A 23,873-nucleotide genomic window follows, 5' to 3' on the forward strand; every position below is an offset into this window, starting at 1 on the left:
AAAATGCTCTGATAATGTTTTGTCTTTTAAACTAATTGGCATACATGTACAACAACTGGCATTCGCCATGAAGTGGCGGTGCCGTCACCACGACGCTTGTGCCAGGCTATGTGCACCTTGAGGCCACGTGAAGTGTCGAACGCCCTCTGGCAGGAGGTCACGGGGCAGACCCAGGTGCCACGGGTCGACTGATTGAGATGACTGGCTGATGCACCACATGTGCCCCCTACTGTGCCAACTTGCTGTGCTTTAGCCACCTGGCGCTCCGCTCGTTGTTGTGAGCGTCGCTCCTCCGCCCTCCGTTGTTGTTGGAGGGCGACTGCCTCCAACTACCCAGTAGCGTCCTTCACGAGCCTCCTCCACAGAGGCCGATCTTGACACCGCTGGTACCAGTCATCGCCAAGTCCACTCAGCTCCACGTCCTCTTGTACCACATCACTCCATCTCTTCTCTAGCCCGTGCCGCGCCCGTTTAGCCCCCTCGATCCGGCCGAACACGTACACACACATTTTCACGTCCATCGGCTCTCCAGACCAATATTATTAATTGTACTGTAATTTGTTTAGGAAAGCAAATCCTGGACCGGTTTCGGCCCTCTGGGTCTCATCAGGCAGGCTTGTTAAACAGTTGCTGCCGGTTACCAGATGTTATTTGGCGGCCAGAGCACTCCGTATAAACCATTCAACGCAGTAAAAAAAAAGCAATATTCAAGTTTATTTTGTTGAATCAGGTGAGCACGCAAGAGAGACCAGGATGATTCTCCTTTGCAAGAGTGACACGGAGCATTAGTCTGCCAGTAGGGGGTGGTCATTGCTGCTGCTGTGTATGTATGTATGTATAATCACAATTAAATATTTTACGGCTAATCAAATTTAGTAACGTAACGCAGGCACACAATGGCCTAATATTGGGAATGTCTTCGGGGGATCTTGAATGTCCACTCTGAAGTGTTATTATGGTTTATACACACATGCAATTAATAACCAGGGTGGCCCGCTGGATTCGAACTGTAAACCTCTGCAACTATCGGAGAACGTGCTACCGCTAGGCCATGTTACCACACTATGCAAACTCCCACCACCCAATACAATATTGCATACGCAATCATAATAGTCAGTTGATTTAACTTTTAATGAAAAGTCCTTAACGAGTCTATTCGTAAATGATTATCCGTGGATCCTGCGTACAATGTTTTACACTAACCCAGTGAAATTCATTCACGTGAGAATAAACGATTGCTGTTGTTTATCGTCTTTAAGGTCACCGTGCTGTTTTGGAAACGTTTCCGTTTCTCGTGGGAAAGTGACCGTGGGATATTTTTTTGTTCATCCACTCTGCGCCAAAATAGTTTTGGCTTGGGCTAATTTCTGTGCTGTTGTCGAGCACGATTGTTTACCTTGGACGGTAAGATGTGAACCGGTGTTACAAAAGCTTCGGGGAATTTGTTGAGTCTCTTAAACTCCTGATTAACACGGTTGGCTACGTACGGTGCGAAAGAAGTTCAACGTATATACATGCACCATTGGAACCTCATTTGCCAGTAAAAAATATGATAATTGTTTTTTTACCCTTTTATCTGGCAACAAAACTGACACATTTTTTACAAGGAGTCATGTTTGCATAGACCACAATACCTGCTGATAATTTATGTACTGTCCTTGAAGTTGATTGGTCCACACCCGAGACAGCTTTCCTTAGAGCCTAGTCTCACATGGTATCGTGCGCCTTTTGGCGTCATCTGGTCCAACACCATGTGAGACTAGGCTTTTAATTTTATTTTTTACCTACGTGACTTTACCGAAAAAACCTAAGAGTATGAATCCTTGCAGTCACGAAAGCTTCAAATCTAGAAATATCAGAGTTATGTTTTTTGTTTGCATTATGACTGCAGGTATTGTGGTCTATGCAAACATGACTCCTTGTAAAAAAAGGTGTAGGTTTTGTTGCCAGATAAAAGGGTAAAAAACCAATTATCGTACATACATGCAGCCTCTAGATCATCTCCCTGCACGTAAAGTCAAAAACTCAAAATGATTTCCTGCTCAAATGAAGCATTTGTGCTCATCTTCTATTTAACAACTCTGCAGAGTCAGTGGTGGATATTCCACCTTACCATGGCAGGGCTGACCCGATCAATGGTAAAACCACCTTTGACTTCTCAACAAAATGGTACTTCTTTTATCGGCTCTGGATGCATGATGGGCCGTGTCACCACCCCCCCTCCCCCCCACTTAAACCTGGGTTTGAACTCGCAACCTTCTGAATGTCATTCACCCGGCAAGGGTTTTTCCACCGGCCAAGTGAGACATTGTCATCAAACTCATCCACATTTATTAATTCCACAAATTCCACGTTTAAATCCATAACATGCAAGACGTTCGTCAACATTCTTCCGTAAAGTGTCGAGATTAAACACTGACTCTGCAACTCTTACCAAGATGCTTCCTATTGTTGGTTCTTTCGGTAAAGTCACGTAGAAGGGAAATAATAAAATAAAACAATAAAATGCTCACGACGTTTCGATTGCAACACAAGCAATCGTCATCAGGTGTGACAACCACAGCAAGAAAATTGATGATGATTGCTTGTGTTGCAATCGAAACGTCGTGAGAGTTTCATTGTTTTATTTGATTATTTCCCTTTTACGTGACTTTACCGAAAGAGCCAAGAATAGGAATTCCTGCAGTCATGAAAGGTTTAAATCAAAAGATGCTCCCTGTACGTAGAATATCATTGCCATCTCTCTCTCATGTGTAAACAAGTATAACCCGTAAAAACAAAGTTTTTCACTATAAATCCTTTATATGCGTGGCGGCTAGAGTCCTCTCGTCCTCTGGCTTGAGATGGCTGCCACCTATGGGTCAGATGATTGCATGGCAGCATTAAGCAATTGGTAATTAAATATCATATTTTTGTCCTAAAAAGTGTAAAATTTTGGAAAAAATTTTTCACGAACATTAATTGTCACGCACAACGAGTCTGTGTGCAAAATGTCAGCTCGATTGGATCACGGGAAGTGGGTTAAAAAACGACCGAAAGATTTGCACGGTCGTAAGCGCGCAAGCAAGCAAGTGAACTTAATATAAAGGATTTTAAAAAACGACGGTTCCACTTCGGGCGGGCATCGATTGCATCGTGCGCACGAGCGCGCGTCACTGCCGCTCTCTTCCCAGACGATGACTTCCGGATCCGCAAGGCCGCCCGTCCGGATAAGAAGCGGAGCCAGGAGGCGGCCGCGGGCAAGAGAAGGAAGAAACAGCAAGACGAGTGGTGAGACTCCCCCCTCAAGCCCTCACTCACACCAACGGCTCACACGTGCCCACTACCAACACTTTCCCCAACACCCCGCGTAGGCTATACCATCAGCACCGGGGGAGACAAAGGCAACCAAGGCGTGGTACTGGTCGCACTGCCCCCCCCTCATAGGTGTCCTGCATTGACCGTATATATTTCTTTCTATGTTGAACTAATTTTTTCGCACCGTACGTAGCTAACCGTGCTAATCGGAGGTGCGGGGGGGAAGGACAACAAACCGAACACAAAAAGCAGTTCTAAAGAAAAAAAGTTTTCAATCTCCATTTAAAAGTTGCGTAGCTCCAGCGGCACTTGCCCCAACAGCCAGTGTGGGCTACACGGGGGGCCTTTGTCTTTGTTGCATGTGTGGGTCCAGCGCGCTACAGCTGTCGGAGGAGCTGACCTACGAGCAGGAGCTGCAAGCGGCGCTGGCCTTGTCCATGCAGGAGAACACCGTCACCGCACCCGCCAGCTCGGCAGCAGAGGCCTCGACCCCAGCAGCCACCGAAGCGGTCTCGAACCCTGACCCGCCCAACCGTGCCGCCGCGGCTCAAAACACTTTGGTTGCCGCACAGGATGACCCCGGCACACCCATTCCTCCGACGGCTACTGCTGCTGCTGCTGCTGCTGCTCCTCCGAGCCCAGAGCAGCTGCCGGCGCTATCGGACAAGCCGAGTTCCGGGTCCCCCCTGGCATTGGCCGAGCCGTCGGCCAGCGATCGGCGAATGCTTTCGCCACCATTGCACGACGAGCCAGAGACGGCCGCGGTGAAGGGAGGATGCTCCGAGGGAGAGGAGGGCCGCGTCGGTCTGCGGCCAGAGCCGGCGACGGCCTGCGAGCCCGGAACCGGCCTAGGCGAGGAAGCCGCGGAGGGAGGGCCGCAAGCGACCGGTGATTGTGGAACCGCGACGACGACGCCGACGGCGACGACACTTTCAGCGTCGGCATCATCATCGTCGTCGACGACGGTGCCAGAAGAGCTCCCCGATAGGGGGAAACGGCCAGAGGCCCTCGGTGGGTGCAGCTGTGCGGCAGGGATGGAACCGATGCGTTGGTCCATCGATTAACATTGGCGAGCGGAAATCCACACAATCTGCGTCAAATGACAGGTGTAGCTTCTTGGTTCTTTCGGTAAAGTCACTTTACCGAAAGAACCAAGAAGATGAATCCCTGCAGTCACGAAAGCTTAAAATCGAGACAAGTGTAGCGTTAAATTTCGATTTAAAGCTTTCGTGACTGCAGGGATTCATCTTCTTGGTTATTTCGGTACAGTCACGTAGAAGGGAAGTAATAAAATGATAAAAATAAAACATAATAAAATAATTCTCACGACGTTTCGGCCACAACGCAAGCAGCCGTCCTCAGGTGAAGACCAGGTCTGCGTTGTGGCCGAAACCTCGTGAGAATTATTTTATTATGTTTTATTTTTATCATTTTATTACTTCCCTTCTACGTGACTTTACCGAAAGAACCAAGAAGAGGTGTAGCGTTTTGCAGACGTTACCACGAATAGTAAATCGCTTGGTTCCGTGGCCCTGTATTGGGATTTTGGGTCAACTCCATGAGCAAGTTTTTATTCACGCGGTAGGAAACTTGGAGTGCACGGAAAAAACCCATGCATGAGAGGAGGGTTAAACTTAATCCCCGTCAGAGGTCGCAAAGGGGTTTTGATTCCTTACCCGTACCCTACCCGTACCCGGCTGGGTAGGGTACGGGTATCGGGTACCTGATTGCGACCTCTGGGATGAAGCCATGTTGCAGGCGCGGGTGGGTTGATTCTAGGAACTTGAATTGTGAGAAGAGACAAGACGTTGGGAAATGAGTGACAAACGGTGACACACCAGTGACTCACGGCCTACCCGTACCCGGCCGCGCCAGGGTCGCAAACGGGTACCCGTACCCGTACCCGGCCGGGTACGGGTAGCTGGGTATCGGGTAGGGTACGGGTATCGGGTACCCGGTTGCGACCTCTGATCCCCGTACAGATGGTAACTAATCCACTTGCTGGCAAGCCAGGAGATGGCAGGTGGGATTTTCACGAATCAGCGTGTGGTCCACAAACCCTCACTGCCTCCACAGTGCTGGGTTACAGGCCACGTGCAGCAAAGCCACCAGCTCAGTGTATCAGTAAGGAGATTAGTCTGCCACCTACTTCTCTCCGTAAAAAACACAGCCAGTTAATTCTCTCCTAACCCTTTACCGTCCCGAGGTGTCTGCAAGTTGCAGGGTTTGGGTCTCGTTCACCGATGAATCTCGTAACTCGCGAGCGGTTCAGAGATCATTTTATTTAGAAGGGCGTAACGCAGTTGCTTTTAAAGACATTGCACTCGCTGCAGAGAACCGTAGCGACACGACCGCGTTTAAGGATAGCTGGCGCCAAGCTGCCGCACGCCCTCTGGCATGGGCCTTGTGGGAGCCTAGGTGATGATGAAGTTATTTGAAATTTTTCTTTCGGTTCTATTCCGATGGAATAAATGGAATCGGAAGAAAAACTGACGACGCACACGTACGTCATCGGAATGGGACATGGTTAAGTGTAAATTACACATCACAGACTGTTCCGGCGGTGGATTCGGCTCGAAACCGGTTACAAATGGAAGATTTTCACTCCCCCTTTTTTTTTTAAACTCCCAGCAGAGTGCGACACGTCGGAGAGCGCCGCGCGCGCGTCTGGCAAAGGCCAAGCCAAATGCAGGAGCAAGGCCAAGGCCCTCCCTGCCACGCCACCCCCGGCGCACGATCCTGCCGTCACCCCGTCTCCACCCGCGGCTTCGGCCGTCACGGAGGCGGCGCCCGGCAAGGGGAAATCTCGCAAGAAGGCGCCGGCGGCGGCGGCGGCGGCGGCGGTGGAAAAACCTGCCAAGAAAAGAGCCAAGTCGAAGGCGAAGGGCAGCGCTGCCCTAGAGCAGCCGGCGCAGGGTGGCGCCCCTCCACCTCCTCCGCCACAAGCGGCTGTGCCTCCGCAAGACGCGAACGGTGACTCCTTACTCACGGCCTCTTTTGTTTCACTGCACGGCCGAGCCGCGACGGGGGGCTGCGCCAAGCCAGCCAGGCTCGGCTCAGAATATCAGAATCAGAACACGTTCGTGCTGCGGAGGGAGCTGGTAGGAACGTTGGGTTGCTCGGTCAATGGCCAGGGTCAACGGCCAGGGCGTGGTGTATTCCGTAAATATGGCCGATTGTGAGGGCGGGCACAAGCCGGCGTGAGTAGGTTAAACGTTGAGTTATATAAGGGCACCACGGGGTGACCAGCCCCTCCCCACCCAGCCCCACCCCTCCCACCCCCCACCCAGCCCCACCCTCCCCACCCAGCCCCACCCTCCCCACCCAGCCCCTCCCCACCTTCCCCTCCCCACCCAGCCTCACCTTCCCCACCCAGCCCCTCCCTCCCCTCCCCACCCAGCCCCACCTTCCCCACCCAGCCCCTCCCTCCCCTCCCCACCCAGCCCCACCCTCCCCACCCAGCCCCTCCCCAACCTCCCCTCCCCACCCAGCCCCTTCCCACCCTCCCCTCCCCACCCAGCCCCTCCCCACCCTCCCCTCTCTACCCAGCCCCACCCCTCCCATTTTTGGATGCACGACGGATGGACGGACACAATAATCCCCTGTGGGCTGGTGGAACCAGGTGAATCCTACCAGTAATGTTTATTTAGACTGGAGGAATATTTTTTTCACAGATGTCCAGTCGGGGCAGGTCAGAACGTTGCAACAACAAACGATACAAACAGACTAGAGGAGTGCAAAGTGTAGGGAAGGTAAACAAATCACTTTAAAAAAATAAATACAACTAAAAACTAAACTATTTTTGTTACCTTACCAGGTTAAATTACACGGAGATATTCTTTGGGACTTTCAGTAAAGTCACGCAGATAGGTTCAAAGAAAATAACAAAAAACTACGACGTTTCGATCGTCATCCTGATGACGGCCGCTTGTGTTGCGATCGAAACGTCGTAGTTTTGATTCATTATTTTCTTTGAACCTATCTACGTGACTTTACCGAATGTTTCGATTTAAAGCTTTCGTGACTGCAGGGATTCATCTTCTTGGTTCTTTCGGTAAAGTCACGTAGAAGGGAAGTAATAAAATAATAAAAATAAAACATAATAAAATAATTCTCACGACGTTTCATAATAAAATAATTATCACGACGTTTCGTGAGAATAATTTTATTATGTTTTATTTTTATTATGTTATTACTTCCCTTCTACGTGACTTTACCAAAAGAACCAAGAAGATTTACCGAAAGTACCAAACAATATGAATTCCTGCAGTCACGAAAGCTTTACGGTCAAGATTTTACACTGAGATCTTAAGCTTATTTTTCAGAAGCTGCCACTGCAGAACCCGAGCCGTGCCGTTGATGTCACGCGCAGCGAACGAGTCGAGAGACGTTTGCTGAGCGACGCCGCGATTTAACTCGCCGTGTTTTCCAAGCGCAGGCGTGACCGCAGATGCCGCTTCGGCAGCGGCTCCGGACCCGTCCGCAATCGCGGCCGTGGCCGACGACGGGGCAACTGACAACGCCGGTGCCTCCGACCGCAGCGCGTCGCTCAAGAAGAACAAGAAGGCCAAGGCGAGCAAGCCGGTGGGCACGGCACGACCAACGGTGCTCGCGCCGCAGCAGACCAGCGGCGGCGGAGCAAACCAGGAGGGCACTGATGCCGGTGAGCAGCGGCGGTCACAATAATAATAATTCCTGTTCTCGGTTCTTTCGGTAAAGTGACGTAGAAGGGAAATAATAAAATGATAAAAATATAAAACGATAAAAATTCTCACGACGTTTCGACCGCAACACAAGCAATCATCGTCAGGCTTGAAATCCAAGAAAATGTGAAAATTTTCTTCAATAGTTTAGTAAATGTATTGAGTTCACTACAGAGCTAACAGCTCACCGTCTTCACACGCATCTGAAATTCCATCTGTACTCAGACGAGAATATCAGTGTTACTTCACTACTTTTCAAAGGGGGGGGAGGGGGGGGCACTTCCGCCGATAAGACATCAAATTTCGATTTAAAGCTTTCGTGACTGCAGGGATTCATCTTCTTGGTTCTTTCGGTAAAGTCACGTAGAAGGGAAATAATAAAATGATAAAAATATAAAACAATAAAAATTCTCACGACGTTTCGAGCCACTCTCTCTCTATTTAAGGCCTCGACACCGAGGCATTGTGTCTCTGTGTGTCTATGTTGTGTGTCTCTCTCTGTGTGTCTCTGTGTGTCTATGTTGTGTGTCTCTCTCTGTGTGTCTCTCTCTGTGTGTCTCTGTGTGTCTATGTTGTGTGTCTCTCTCTGTGTGTCTATGTTGTGTGTCTCTCTGTGTGTCTCTGTGTGTCTATGTTGTGTGTCTCTCTCTGTGTGTCTCTGTGTTGTCTCTCTCTGCTTGTGTCTCTGTGTCTACGTGTGTGTCTCTCTCGCTCTGTGTCTCTGTGTTGTCTCTCTCTGCTTGTGTGTCTGTCTGTGTGTCTGTTGTGTGTCTTTGTGTGTCTCTGTGTTGTCTCTCTCTGCTTGTGTGTCTGTCTGTGTGTTTATGTTGTGTGTCTCTCTGTGTTGTCTCTCTCTGCTTGTGTACAGTCTGTCTGTGTGTCTATGTTGTGTGTCTCTCTCTGTGTGTCTCTGTGTTGTCTCTCTCTACTTGTGTCTGTTTGTGTGTCTATGTTGTCTCTCTGTCTCTGTGTTGTGTCTCTCTGTGTGTCTCTCTGCTTGTGTCTGTCTATGTTGTGTCTCTCTGTGTGTCTCTGTGTTGTCTCTCTCTCTGCTTGTGTGTCTGTCTGTGTGTCTATGTTGTGTGTCTCTCTCTGTGTCTCTGTGTTGTCTCTCTCTGCTTGTGTGTCTGTCTGTGTGTCTCCGTGTTTTGTGTTTTGTCTCTCTCAAATTTAGCAATCTTTGGAAGAACGGAATCAACCAGGTTGGGTGTTGACTGTTGTGTTGGCCGACTCTCTGTGTTGTATTGCATGATATTTCTAAGTTTACTAGATTTGTTTTCTTATTCATTCTTACCTGATGACATTTGCTTGTGTTGCAATTGAAACGTCGTATTCTATTATTGAATTTATTTTCTTTCCACGTGACTTTACCGAACGAACCAAAGAGTTGTTAAGTGATGTTTGTGCGTCGCCCTGCTCGACTGCGCGAGCTCTCTCTCCTTGTGCGTTTCAGAAGCCGTCGCTGCTAACGTTAAGAAGAGCGCGGCGGTCAAACCAGCTGCTGCCAAAACTCGGAAAATTCCACAGCCGCCAGGTAATAAATCCCGAGCTGTACTCCTTATCTGAGCAGGGCACAACTAAGCCTGTGGTTTCCACAGCCCAGACTGGTGTCACAGTGGTGAGACGTTAACTACCTCGCTTGGTGTACATGAGGTCGTGGGCTCGATCTTGACGCCTGTATATTTGGAGTTTGCGTGTTCTTTCTGTGGTCGCATGGATTTTATTCACCGGGTCCTTTGGTTTTCCCCTCCGTGTTTAGAATCAACAAGCGTTGAAAGTATTTGGCTGCTATTATAAATTTCCACAGTGTAAGCCACTTCATAGAGCTATCATTGTGATGGCCTTACTTAGTAAAAGACAAAATATCTTGGTTTTAGTTTTGATATCTGCATCTGCGGCCCGTTCTCTAACACGGGCCGGTGAACTGCTTTCCGTATGGACAGCAGTTGGTAAAACATTTGGAATACTTTCAAAAAATCCATTTCAGTTTAACAACCAAAATTATCCATACTCTTTGGTCCTTTTGGTAAAGTCACGTGGGTATAAAATAAAATTAATCGCGACGTTTCGGGCGCAACACAAGCGTCCGTCATCAGGTGGGAAAGCATGATCTGAAATAAAAAACATAGTTTTGTTTCAATAGTTTAGTAAATGTATTGAGTTCAATACAGAGCTAACAGCTCACCGTCTTCACACGCATCTGAAATTCCATCTGTACTCAGACGAGAATATCAGTGTTACTTCACTAATTTTCAAAAGGGGGGGGGGGCACTTCCGCCGATAAGACATCATCAAATTTCGATTTAAAGCTTTCGTGACTGCAGGGATTCATCTTCTTGGTTCTTTCGGTAAAGTCACGTAGAAGGGAAATAATACAATAATAAACATAAAATAGAGGACGGCTGCTTGCGTTGTGGCCGAAACGTCATGAGAATTGTATTTTATTACGTTGTATTTTTATTATTTTATTATTTCCCTTCTACGTGACTTTACCGAAAGAAAGAACCAAGAAGAAGACATCATCAGTGTGTGAGCAGCCACACCATTTGAAACAGTCGGGGGTAGCACGATGCTGATGGGGGGGGGCGGTGTTTTTAATTTTTGTCTATTGTCGGGGGGCCGTACGTCAGAGGCCGCCAGTGACCCCGTGTGTGCATGGGAAGGATATTCTGACGGGCTTTGAAGGATGTAATCTTACGCTTGAAAAATAAACGTAAAAAAATAAATGTCACATAAATGAGAGCGTGGCATGAGTAGGGAGTGTTTGATGAGCATGGCGTCCAAACGCACAGGTTCACTGAATTCCATACGACAGATGAGTACAGAACTGCATTAGCTTTTTATTTTATTTTATACCTACGTGACTTTACCGAAAGAACCAAAGAGTATACATTAGCTGTTGATATGCTAGACCACAGACGCATGCCATCTTCGACCACACGCAGATTCATTGGCTTGCAAAGTGTTTCGGTCACACTTTTTCTTGGTTCTCACTATTTATATTATTGTAATGGAAGACTAGGCCATAATTACTCTGTAGTGAGGCTCTCCATAGCTCCCTCTGATGGTGGCTTATCCACCAACAGTGGCATGAGCAAGACATTGCATAGCTGCACCTTCATCTTATAAAAACACATTCCTGCGGAGGGAGCTGTTAGGAACGTTGGGTTGCTCGGTTAATGGCCAGGGTCAACGGCGGCGTGGTGTATTCCGCAAATATGCCCGACTGTGAGGGCGGGCACAAGCCGGCGTGAGTAGGTTAAACGTTGAGTTTTATAAGGGCACCACGGGGTGACCAGCCCCTCCCCACCCAGCCCCACCCCTCCCACCCCCACCCTCCCCTCCCCACCCAGCCCCTCCCCACCCTCCCCTCCCTACCCAGCCCCTCCCCACCTAGCCCCTCCCCACCCAGCCCCTCCCCACCCTCCCCTCTCCACCCATCCCCACCCCTCTCATTTTTGGATGCACGTCGGACGGACACAATCATCCCATGTGGGCTGGTGTAACCAGGAGGTTCCTACCAGTATCATGCATTTGTTCGGCAACCAGAAGCCAATGCAGCTTGGCCGAGCACTGGATGGACATGGTCGCAACTTGCAGTACCCGTCACGACACGTGCCAAAGAAATTTGTGCACGCTGCAGCTTGGTAATGTTTTTTTCCAGACGTCCCGTAGAGTAGCGAGTCGCAGTAGTAATCGAGCCTTGGCGATACTACGCTACACGCCAAAATGTCGGCTATGTCGCAACTCTCTCCGCCCCCGCCCCCTCTCTCTATTTAAGACCTCGACACAGAGGCGTGGTTTCTCTGTGTGCCTTTGTTTGTCTCTCTCTATGTATCTCTGTGATATCTGTCTGCTTATATGTCTGTCTATATGTCTCTGGTTCTGTGTTTCATCTCTCTCTCAAATTTAGCATTCTCAGGAAGAACGTAATCAACCAGGAAGGGTGTTGACTGTTATGTTATCCGACTCTCTGTTGTATTACATTACATTTCTAAGTCTACTAGATTTGTGTTTCTATTTCATTTATACCTGATGATGATTGCTTGTGTTGCAATCGAAACGTCGTATGCTAGTATTTAATTTATTACTTTCTCTTTACACGTGACTTTACCGAAAGAACCAACGAGTAATTCCTGCAGTCACGAAAGCTCCAATTTAAGTTTGCAACTTAATCGGTCGAATGTGTGTCGTAGAAGCCCCGATATGAAAATTGCAATTGTTGAGCTGGAGGCGGCGGCGCCATCGTAACATTCTGCTGTGCCCCCCCCCCCCCCCCAGTTGCTACAGCGGGACGGGGGCTGGGCTCCCCACAGTGCCGAGGGGCCGAAGCGTCATCGGGAACTCCCGTGGGAGCGACCGGAGCGGCGGCCGCCTTGGCTCGCTCGCCAGGAGGCATAACCCTGCGCCTGGGCCTGTCGCGGTTCGCTCGGATCAAGCCTCTGCACCCCACGCTGCCACCAGAGTAGAGACGTCCTGCCGGGATCGGACAACGCCGGGATCGGTCCAAATGGATCAGCTGTATTTGGTTAATGTCACCAGAACCAGCTGTATTTGGTTAAATTACCGAGAACAAGCTGTATTGGATAAATTCTAGATTTGAAGCTTTCGTGACTGCAAGGATTCATACTCTTAGTTCTTTCGGTAAAGTCACGTAGGTAAAAAATGAAATTAAAATTAATAAAAAAATTTTTATTGTTTTTATTTTTATTAATTTTAATTTCATTTTTACAGTGATTTTTTTTATTTTTCATTTTATTAATTTTAATTTCATTTTTTACCTACGTGACTTTACCGAAAGAACTAAGAGTATGTATTGGATAAGTTCACCAGAATCAGCAGCATTGGTTAAGTTCACCAGAGATGTGTGCATTGGAGTAAGTTCAATATAATCTGTTTTAGTTATATTCGTTAGGATCACTGGAAGTGGTTAAGGTTCACCAGAATCGGCTATATCGGTTAAAGTTTACCGTAAATAAGCTACATTGTTTTAGTTCATCATGATCGGCTGTATTGGTTAACTTATTTACCCAAGAAAGCCTGATTGAGTCTGGAATAAAACAATGCATACGAGATAACGTTAAAAAAAAATCTGTAAAGATGGATTCATGAACCACATTGCTATACTTACATCTCCTGGCCTACTTGTACCTCGGTGGGTTTGGGAGTTGCAGGAATTTGCGTGACCCACCAACCCTTGCCTCCAAAGCGCTGGATCAGAGGCGACAGCTTCATCGGTTAAATGTTTACCGATTCTTGTGATGTTGACATTCACCAAGGATCATTTTCCGATTGTAATGGGTCATGTAATGGGCCATGCGGCATATGCGTTGCATCAGCAGCCTGTGTATAGGAGGATCTTTTTCGGGAAAAGGGCCAACGAGTGTGTGGTGTGTGTGTAAATAATCATTCCTTCGACAATTTAAATCAATTTTTATGCCCGCGATGGAAGTATAAAATTGGGGGTTGTTTACGATGTATACAATTGCAGTGATATGTATCTTCGGGAGGATGGAAAGAGACGAGATGAAATATATGAGGCAAGACGACACGGACAATAATGGATTGATTCCTTGTAAAATCACGTAAGATAGTCCAATTTCAGGAGTGATGATGGTTAAATGCCTATTCCCGAGCCTCAAGTATTAGACTGCGTGTGCCGTGCATTGGATATCAAGAATTTTTTTTCGTTAGATCGCGTAAATATAAATGTGTCGTTAAACTCACCAGCACCCGACACAGCCAATTAGTAAGGTTTGTCACGAAAGCCTACGTGTTCATTTGAATATCTGGTTTGTGCCGAAGCGAGTTCGATATTGCTTGTGTTTTCACGGTACTACGGGTATCGCTTTACTTATTTAAATGAGCTGCCTTGTGGCATATTCTATTTATACGTGTACTCGATTGTATTTATGCAATGTGCTTTTTTTTTTACCCCGAGGTGCTGTGTTTATCACGCGAGTGAATTGTTTAAGTGCTTGCGCGCTGGACTCAATGAATGCCCCATCACACAGAGTTGCCCAGTAGTTAGTCCCTTTGCGTATCTCCTTGCTGATCTCATCAAGGAGCAAACGGACCATCACACGAACTTCGGTAATCCTCGCAGCGGCGTTTGGTTAACCATCGAACAAAGACGGTCAACGCAACCCGCGCTTTCAGATGCGCTTCTGCGGCCGTCTGGAACGCTCTAATGACATGAGGAAGCCACTGGATTATTTATATTGAAAACTCATTTCTCTAGAACTGCGGTTTTGTGTTCTGTTTGTTCTTCCCGCACCTCCGATTAGCACGATTGGCTCCATACAGTGCGAAACAAGTTCTACATACATACCTTTGATGTTCAGTTTTTTTTTACATTACTGACTTTGCAGCTAAATTTCGTTTTAAAGCTTTCGTGACTGCAGGGATTCATATTCTTGGTTCTTTCGGTAAAGTCACGTAGAAGTGAAATAAAATAATAAAAAAACGTGAGAATTTTATTGTTTTATTTTTATTTTTCTAGATTTGAAGCTTTCGTGACTGCAAGTCACATAGGTAAAAAATAATAATAATACAAATAAATGAAAATAACTAAATTAAAGCACGACGTTTCGGAGGCAACACAAGTCTCCGCCTTCAGGTGGGACCGTCACAGCCAAATTTACCGAAAGAACCAAGAATATGACTTTGCAGCTGTTAAAGAAGCTACTGGGCAGCAGCGTGGTGCCAGACGATGAGTGTGCGTGGGGATGGTGTCTGTTGATGGTCTCTGCATCGCGAGTGCAGGCATCGTGTGAATAAACGTGTTTTGTATTTAACTTGCATTGACGACCTCCCCGTTTCATCTGCTGATTGAGCTGCTTGCAATGAACAGCAACTTTTTTTTTTGACCCTGGCACCACAGGATGGGGAGTGGAGTCTTTAAATTATTTTAATTTGACCAGGTAGTAGACCCCCAGTGCGTCAGAAGCGACCTGGCCATAAACGGGTGCGGAACCTTTTTTTCTGCCAAGGGCCATTTGTATATTTATAAAATAAATCACGGGCCATACAAAATTATCAACTTAAAAATTAGCCCGTTATATTTGGTCAAACGTTTAATTAACTCAACCCTAATGTGATGGCTGGAACTGCTTCTCTTTGGTGAGGCGTGTGTGATGTTAGCTGGTATTGATGATGTTACTGCTACTCGCAACTGCTTTTCCAGGTTTGCTTCTAGATTTATTGAATTTCGATTGCCGCCTGCGGTTGCCTTGGCAGGGCCAGACCAAATGATTTCGCGGGCCTTATACGGCCCACGGGCCGGACGTTCCCCACCACTGCCATGAAGTGATAGCTCAAGGAAGTAGCTTATCACGTGTAAATTGAAATAGCCACATCCTCGAATGTAAGGAAAGGGGGGGGAGAAATTAACAAGGAATGGGAAAAATGGACGCAATAAAATTAAAACAAAAACTATTTTTGGCTTTATTTTTCCACATACTTGACTTTACAGTGTATTCTTGCCCGTTAATTTTCCATAAAAAAAACGATCGTCCCAAAAAGTGTTAACAATTTTTTTCAAAAATCACCCTGTAAATTACCAGATATAATAAGCACGGTCAGCCTGGAGGGGCTTTAACCTCTGAACTGACATCTGTCACCGAGCCCCTCCCACGGACCCCACGCCTCCTCCTCCTCTCTGAGGACCTCGGTGTCCCGTCCGCCCCGCGAGCGATGGAGTCGCTTCTGGCCACAGCCGCCGTCTCCCTCTGCGTCTCGGACGTTCTCTCGGCCGCCCGGGGCCCCGTCTCCTCCTCCTGGAACCCCGCGGAGGCCACCGCTGCGATGGCGTGGGCCCGACGACACCTCGAGAGCGCGACCACCCCACAAGGCCGCCCGCCCGCCGCCCACGACGCGCTCGGCTCGGCGGGGCTTCTAGGCGAGGCGCGCGCCTGCGGCCCTGCCTCGGTGTTGGGCGCGCTGCTGAGGAACCCGTGGCTGGGGAAGGAGACGCGGCTCTGGGCGGTCGGGGAGGCCCTGAAGGAAGGTGGGGACGGTGGAGGGGCCTTGCTGATGGAGCAGGCGAGGCTGAGGGCTTCCGTGGAGATGCTGGGTCTGGCGGCCTCTTCAATAACATCACCAACATCATCAACAACACCACCATCATCCTTCGTTTCGTCCTCCTCTTCCGTCTCATTCTCGTCGTCCGCGGCGTCCACCTCCTGGCTGGACCCCAGGGCTCGGCTCCTGCGGGCCGCTCTGGGCGCGAGGTGGAGGCGAGGAGGCGATTCCGCGGCAGTGGAGATGCTGCAGCGTGGTCGCTTGGCGGGGAGGAGGAGTTCGTGGCTCGCTGAGCTCGCCCTGGTCGCGCTGGTGGAACCGGGTGAGGAGGGGGAGGAGGAGGATGATGGGGCGAGGGACACGATTGAGCGGTGGCTGCTCGAGTCGGGCGCCTTTGAGGAGGCGTGTGATGGTGGTGTTGGTGGTGCTGGCGGTGTTGGTGATGTTGGTGGTGTTGGTGATGTTGGTGGTGTTGGTGATGGTGGTGCTGGTGACGGAGGAGCCAGCAGCGAGGTGAAGCCGGCGAGGGACCGAAGCCCACACAGCCACTCAACTCGACAACAGCAGCAGCAGCAGATATCAGCTCAGGACCGAGCACCAGCCCAGCAGCAGCGGCACATGGACCCGAGACCGGACCAGACCTCCTCGCAAAGCCTCAACCCATCAAGGCAGCGCCATGCCGACAAAGCAACCACCACCACCACCACGAGTGGCCACACAAACCCACAGATGCCCCCATCCCTGACCGAACCCCGTGCTCTCCTCCTCGCCGCTTGCGCGCAGCGGCCCCGGCTGCGCGAATTCTACCTCGAGCGGCTGAGCGGCCACGTGGCCTCGCTGCGCCGCGACTTGGGGGCCCACGGAGGGCCTTGCGCGGGCCGCTTGTGGACGGGGTCACCCGGCTGGACAGAGCTGCGGGCCCGCTTCTCGGAGTTGCTGCTGCCGCCGCTGCCCGGGTCGTGCCACAGCGAGTTGCGGGAGGCGGCGGAGAGGACAATCGGGGCCCGGCGGGACCCAGCGTTGGCCCGGCTGCCCTTGCGAGGCCTCGACCCCTGGGAGGATCTGGCCAGAGAGCTGCGGCTCGACACGTCCACTGGCCCGTGATGGTCAGAGGGGGGGGGGGAGTCCAGATGTCTTGTGACCCCCCCACCCATTAATTAACTGACCCCTAATATTTTTCATTTTATTGCCCATTTCATAATTCATTTATGTTTTCACACTCATTGGTATACACAAGATTTTACGTTATAGATAATTAAGTGTGGGGGGGGGGGGGCGTCACAAGACATCTGGATAATCCTGTACAACTCGCAAATTCATTAAAGGACCCGTTATTTAAAGTATATTTTTTTACGAGAATTGTAAATCAGCCGAGTGCTGGATGATGTTGTCTGTATGCAAGTTTAACTTCTTTTGCGCCGTACGTAGCCAACCGTGCTCATGGGAGGTGCAGGGAAGGAGTGGTCATGTGATCCTCGGAGCTCATGAAGCGGGCATTCGGTCACGCGTGGCGCTGAATCACGTTTTGCTTCTTTCGAAATAAACATTTTTGAAAGCATAAAACCGTTTGGAAAGATTCTATTTGGGTAAACAAGGTTTTCCTCTTGCAACTTGAGCAATTTTTTAAAAATTTTAATTTATAAAACCCAAGTTTTTTGGAGGCGAAGGTTGGTAGATCATGCAAATGTTTGCAAAACTCCCTTGTCGTTGGCATCAAGGTGTCATACCCCGACTCGCCAGGGTTAAAAACCCTAATATAAACTTTTATTTTACAAGGTAAAACGCCCACTGAACTACAGAGCTCTTTTTCATAAGTGGCTTATGTGGAAATGTATAGCAGCCAAATACTCGAAACACATTGATAAGTCATGGAGAAAGCGGTACAGCAAAGTATGGACCAATATCTCTGCCTTCTGTATGGGATAGAGTGTTTCCCCCTCACACCCGTTGGTCTGGTTTCCTCCGACACGTATACAATGTTCATTTATTGGCCGAAAACATCTTCGCATACAGAGGACTGCAGAAGCTCGGGCAATTGTGAGTAGAGACGGCTCATCGCCTGGGTGCTGCCATCCAGCTTGTATGCAAGGTGCACTTCTTTTGCACCGTACGTAGCCAACGTGCTCACCGGAGGTGCGGTGGATGGACAACGAAGCACAAAAAGCAGCTCTAATGACATTGGTTTTCAATGTAGACATACATAGCTCCAGTGACTACCTGATGTAGGAAGGCAGAGCGTTCCAGACGGTCGCAGAAGCGCATCTGAAAGCGCGTGATGCGGTGATTGTCTTGTCTGTGGTTCCTCGGTGATTGTGAGCACTGGCGGAGGAAGTGGGATGGCACGTGCCCCCCCTCCAATGATTCGATCGAAATCCCTCATTTCGATCGGAGCATTGGGGTTTATTAGTAATAAATCGGCATCTTGCGACTCTCACTGCCACTGTGTAGCATAGTATTACGTGTCAGGGACTCTATGAGATGATAGGACAATAGTCTGAGTCCATAATTGGCAATTAGTAACGGCAAAGCGGTTATAAGTGACTCAGAATTGTTTGCAGTCGCGTATACAACAGTCCACGACTTTCCTGGAGGCATTCACCTTCAGCGAGCGCGATGCCGATCACACGACGCGGTTCGAATTCGACCCTCGATCGATGGCTGCGCCATTGCCGCACACGCGTCGAATAAAAAGCAAGGGACAATTCCTTACTTACTAACAACTCCTTACTTACTAACAACTCCTTACTAGAAACTCCTTACTAACAACTCACTAACAACTCCTTACTAACAACAACTTACTTACTAACAACTCTTTACTTACTAGCAACTCCTTTCTAACAACTCCTTACTTACTAACAACTTACTTACTAGCAACTCCTTTCTTACTAACAACTCCTTACTCACTAACAAGTCCTTACTTACTAACTACTCTATCATTTTTCATTGCTGGAAGGGTTGCCCCCCTAACTGAAAATCCTGGATCCGCCATTGATTGTGAGATGCAATTTCCATTAACACAACCACTATGAAACTAACATCATCTTAGCCCCTGAAAATAAATAGCTTCGTATTAAAACTGGGGGGGGGGGGGGGGGTTAAATACTCAAAACTTCCTTTGAAATTAGTGGTGCCTGTTACGGAATAAAAACAATTCCAGATTGGGAATTTCAATGCAAAGTTAATCATTTTAATAAAATGTCCACATTATGGGTGTAATATAAAAAAAATCAGCGCTGTGATAACATAAATACGTGTTTTAGATATACATAGCATACTCTCCGAATTATAAGATTCTCCCAAAAGTAGTGCGCGGTTGTGTCTCCGGGTCTGTTTTGGTGCATCCGTGTCTCGGTTTGTTTCGGTCAGTATTGGTCTTTCGGGATGTGTCAATGTCTGTCGAGGTCTTTCTTGGTCTGTCCGGGTCTGTCCGCATCTGTCCAGTTCTTTCCGGGTCCGTCTGGATCTTCTCGGTGACCCAGGCCAGGGCAGGAGTGATCAGTCGACCGACACGTTTGCCGGCACGGCCACTGTGATGCCGAACTGCTGTCCCAGGCTCAGCAGCTGCTCCTCGTACACCAGGTTGCGTTTCACCGCCTCCTTGTAGTTGAACTTGAGGTCTTCTATCTCCTCGAAGAATGCCGGGTCGAAGCTCTCCAGCTCCTTGCGAAGGCCTCGAACCTCCTCCTGGTCACGGTGGCGCATGTACGCACAAAGTCCCCCCCGTGTAGCATACACAACTCAAAGACAATGGCACCATCAGAGTATGAGAGCTCAGGGTTAGCATTTACACCATGGGAACCTCATTTGCCAGTAAAAATATGATAATTGTTTTTTTACCCTTCTATCTGGCATGGTGTAAATGCTTACCCTGAGCTCTCATACTCTGATGGTGCCATTGTCTTTGAGTTGTGCGCCTTTTGGCGTCATCTGGTCCAACCCATGTCAGACTAGGCTCTAAGGAAAGCTGTCTCGGGTGTGGACCAATCAACTTCAAGGACAGTGCACATCATCAGAGTTATGTTTTTTGTTTGCATTATGGCTGCAGGTATTGCGGTCTATGCAAACATGACTCCTTGTAAAAAGGTGTCAGTTTTGTTGCCAGATAGAAGGGTAAAAAAAACAATTATTATATTTTTACTGGCAAATGAGGTTCCCATGGTGTTTTAGACTAATTTCAGAGTGCTGATTCCAAATCTGATCTCAGATTTGCTCTATAACATCTAATTTTTATGCTATCGGCATACCCCATTTTCATTGATTTTACCCGAAATTAACTCTGTCACTTATGATTGCAAGTTGTTGCGAGTCAGTGACTGCTTTAGTGTTAAAATACGATGCTGTAGTTTAAGGATAGTGTGTTTATAATATAATTTTATGTAGATATCCACATTTATTTAATATTTTTCTTCTGCAGTTTTTATTGCAAATGCAATATTTGATATCTCAAAAACCTGATGCGATAGACGACAAAAACTGATGCCAGATTTGGAATCAGCACCCCAAAATTACCTTAAAACCGTTGGAATACCTGATGCCAGAAAAAGTGTGTTGACCAGTCTTATCAATGACTTGTTAACATGCGCTCAACGCTACACTACCTCGAGCCGGCCACTGTGCATCTTCATCTCACGCAGCTGCACCTGCACTTGAACATTTTCCTGCAGAAGCTCGTCGTAACGCCGCGCTTTCTGCAGAACATCGCGCTCTGTAACGCGCGCACGCACGCACGCACACCAGCAAGAGACAGCCTTTAACAAACAGTTGGGGGCAAGTGCTGCTGCTTCTTATTCTTTCGTAAGGCATGTAAATCAACTGCTTGTATAGATGATGTCATCGTTGAATGTTAAGGTACTTCAAGCAATCCAAGGCGGCAGTAGACGCTGTACGGATTGCAGCGATACTGCCAGGGTGCGCATGGATGGCGCACTAGTCGGTGATGTGGTTTCGGCTTTACCGCAGTTTGGTGATTCTTTGATTTTCTATTTTTGGCAAGTGCTGCTAGCGAGCGCCTATGAAGGCCGGCACGGCGCACGCACCAAGGGGGTGGTGGGTGGCCAGCATCACACCCGGCCGCCTCGATCTCCGCCAGGCTTACGAAGATGACAGTGTTGGTCTTCGTCATGACGGGGTTCACCGTAATTGTTATCATGAAAAAGACGTTCATGATAATTGTTTTTTTACCCTTTTATCTGGCAACAAAACTGACACCTGTTTTTTGTTTACAAGGAGTCATGTTTGCATTGACCACAATACCTGCGGTCGGAATGCAACCAAAAAACACAACTCTGATAATGTATGCACTCTCCTTGAAATGGATTGTTCCACACCTGAGACAGCTCTCCTTAGAGCCTAGTCTCACATGGTGTTGGTCCAGATGATGCTGCTGGCAAAGGAGGTTCCAATGGTGTAAAAGCAGTTCATTATGAGAATTATGCAGCTGCTGATTACGATCAAGATGATGCCGGAGCTGCCAATGGTGACAATTATACTGCTGATTACGACTAAGATATTTCTGGTAATGATGCTAACGAGAGAATGCTACTGCTGATCCTACTGCTGCTAACAACATTGCCGCTGCTGCTCCTCATGATGGTTGTAACGACAATGATGCCGATGCCGATGTTGACGGCTCACCCGCAGATGGTTCGCTCTTTCTCAGCTGCTCCAACTCCTCTCCCAGCTCCGCCTTCTCTTTCTCCAAGCGGTCGATAGTCAACCTGCAAACACGCGTGCCGAGTGAGGGTTTGAGCCCTGGTGCTGGTCGTCTTGCGAAGGTGAGGTGGGGAGGGGGTGCATCAAAGTCCAAAGCCCAGTACCTCTGAAGTTCTTAACCCTTAAATCTTGACTTAAAGCTATTTTTAAATCCTTTATATTAAGTTCACTTGTTTGCTTGCTTGCTTGCTCGCGCGCTTACGACCGTGCAAATCTTTCGGTCGTTTTTTAACCCACTTCCCGTGATCCAATCGAGCTGACATTTTGCACACAGACTCGTTGTGCGTGACAATTTATTTTCGTGAAATTTTTTTTCCAAAATGTTCCACTTTTTAGGAAAATTTTTTTTTCATATTTAATTTAAAATACCAATGTGATAAAAATGAAACTGTTACTCAAGAAAAACAGAAATGAATAATAAAATAAAACCGATGCCACGCATATAAAGGATTTATAGTGAAAAACTTTGTTTTTATGGGTAAATTTTTCTTCCTGATGACGGATGCTTGTGTTGCGATCGAAACGTCGTAGTTTTGTTGTTTTTCGTTATTTTCTTTGAACCTATGTACGTGACTTTACCGAAAGACCCAAAGAATGTTCTTAACCCTTCCCCGTTCCGACACGCCTGCAAGTTGCAGGGTAGCGTGTCCTGTTCACCGCCGAATCTCGGAATGCGCCGGCGGTTCACCGTTAATTTTATTGGGAGCGGCGTAGCAGTGCCGTTGTTTTTCAACACATTGTACTCGCCGCAGAGAAAGCGTGGTGACGCTCCACGATTCAAGTTTCAAGTTTCATTGATTAGATAGAGCCCTGTGAGCCATGCGGCTCTTGAGTCGGGTGCAACCGCAACAAACAAAATATGAACACAGAACATCTTAAAGCGACGACGCGCAACAGAAACATCCTGATTTAAAGCTTTCGTGACTGCAGGTATTCATCTTCTTGGTTCTTTCGGTAAAGTCACGTAGAAGGGAAGTAATAAAATAATAAAAATGAAACATAATAAAATAATTCTCACGACGTTTCGGCCACAACGCAAGCAGCCGTCCTCAGGTGAAAACCAGGTCTGTCGGGGAGACAGCGTCTCATGTTTATTATTTTATTACTTCTCTTCTACGTGACTTTACCGAAAGAACCAAGAAGAGAAACATCCTGGATAAACCAGCAAAAGAACCGCCGTTCGCCACTAAGTGGCTTCGACGTCACTACGGCGCTTGTGCCAGGCTAGGTGCACCAAACTCCACGCGAGGCCTTTTACTTACGATCCCGTTCGGAATCAATTCCGTGATCACTATGAGATCTCTTTTACCAGTGGCAAAATATAGTAGTAGGTTTTTACCCTTTTAAACTGGTACAAAACTGACACCTTTATTCAATGCATCATGTTTGCAATAACCACAACACAAGTAGTCAATCAACTTCAAGGACAGTGCATATTATTATCATTATCAGAGTTGCATCTTTTTGTTTGCTTTTTTGACTACTTGTGTTGTGGTTATTGCAAACATGATGCCTTGAATAAAGGTGTCAGTTTTGTACCAGTTTAAAAGGGTAAAAACCTACTACTAAATTCCGTGATCGTGAACGGAATCGGAAGAAGAACGTGATGACGCGCGCGCGTATTCCATCGGAATGGTAAACGGTGAACGCGAGCCGCGTGGCTGGGTGTCTGGGCTCAGAGCGGCCGTGCCGGGCACCGGGAGTTGTACCTTGCTATCTGGAACTCCCTGGTGAGGCCCGGTTGGGATTTTGCCTCCTCCGGGAACTTCTTTAACAGCTCCACCTGCACAGCACCTCCGATTAGCAAGGTTGGCTACGTTCGGTGCAAAATAACTTCAACACACACACACATGCAAAGCATCGGCACAGCGACATCAAAGATACAGATCTCTGGGGCAGGTGCTGTTAGTGAGGAACTATAAGGCCGGCACGGCACACGAGGGGGTGGGTGGCCAGCACCACGCCCAACCGCCTGTCTCCCCAGTGGCGATGTTTACACACCGCACCAGGTACTCATTTGAGGCTGAGTTGACCTAGGAGAGGACAAGGACCGGCTCAGATATAATCGTCACTGGTGTTGGCCGTGAGCGGGAATCGAACCCGGGTCGTCGGGCTCGTAGCGCAGAGCGTTAACCGCTA

The 23,873-nt window shown here is 48.1% G+C and overlaps 2 protein-coding genes across 3 annotated transcripts in view; one reads left to right on the forward strand and one right to left on the reverse strand.

The window, feature by feature from the left end:
* The window catches only part of LOC144737092 (uncharacterized), an 18,301-nt gene extending 5,642 nt beyond the window's left edge, over nucleotides 1-12,659 (forward strand). Inside the window, exons 3-8 of one of the 2 annotated variants that reach the window (XM_078619758.1) lie at nucleotides 3,174-3,270; nucleotides 3,671-4,308; nucleotides 5,929-6,270; nucleotides 7,736-7,960; nucleotides 9,454-9,534; nucleotides 12,282-12,659. In XM_078619758.1, the coding sequence (XP_078475884.1) occupies nucleotides 3,174-3,270; nucleotides 3,671-4,308; nucleotides 5,929-6,270; nucleotides 7,736-7,960; nucleotides 9,454-9,534; nucleotides 12,282-12,469 (1,571 nt within the window). In that variant the 3' untranslated portion in view covers nucleotides 12,470-12,659. The remainder of the gene's footprint in view (nucleotides 1-3,173; nucleotides 3,271-3,670; nucleotides 4,309-5,928; nucleotides 6,271-7,735; nucleotides 7,961-9,453; nucleotides 9,535-12,281) is intronic. The other variant, XM_078619759.1, reaches the window with a different exon arrangement.
* A 6,528-nt stretch (nucleotides 12,660-19,187) lies between these two features.
* LOC144737086 (centrosomal protein of 290 kDa-like) overlaps nucleotides 19,188-23,873 on the reverse strand; it is a 78,521-nt gene continuing 73,835 nt past the window's right edge. The window contains exons 52-55 of the mRNA XM_078619748.1: nucleotides 23,444-23,517; nucleotides 21,657-21,739; nucleotides 20,621-20,727; nucleotides 19,188-19,706 (exon numbers count right to left, since the gene is read on the reverse strand). Coding sequence (XP_078475874.1) covers nucleotides 19,518-19,706; nucleotides 20,621-20,727; nucleotides 21,657-21,739; nucleotides 23,444-23,517 — 453 coding nt within the window. The 3' untranslated portion in view covers nucleotides 19,188-19,517. The remainder of the gene's footprint in view (nucleotides 19,707-20,620; nucleotides 20,728-21,656; nucleotides 21,740-23,443; nucleotides 23,518-23,873) is intronic.

This window comes from Lampetra planeri, chromosome 64 (assembly GCF_965212315.1).
Source record: "Lampetra planeri chromosome 64, kcLamPlan1.2.h2, whole genome shotgun sequence".
NCBI classification, from domain to species: Eukaryota; Metazoa; Chordata; class Hyperoartia; order Petromyzontiformes; family Petromyzontidae; genus Lampetra; species Lampetra planeri.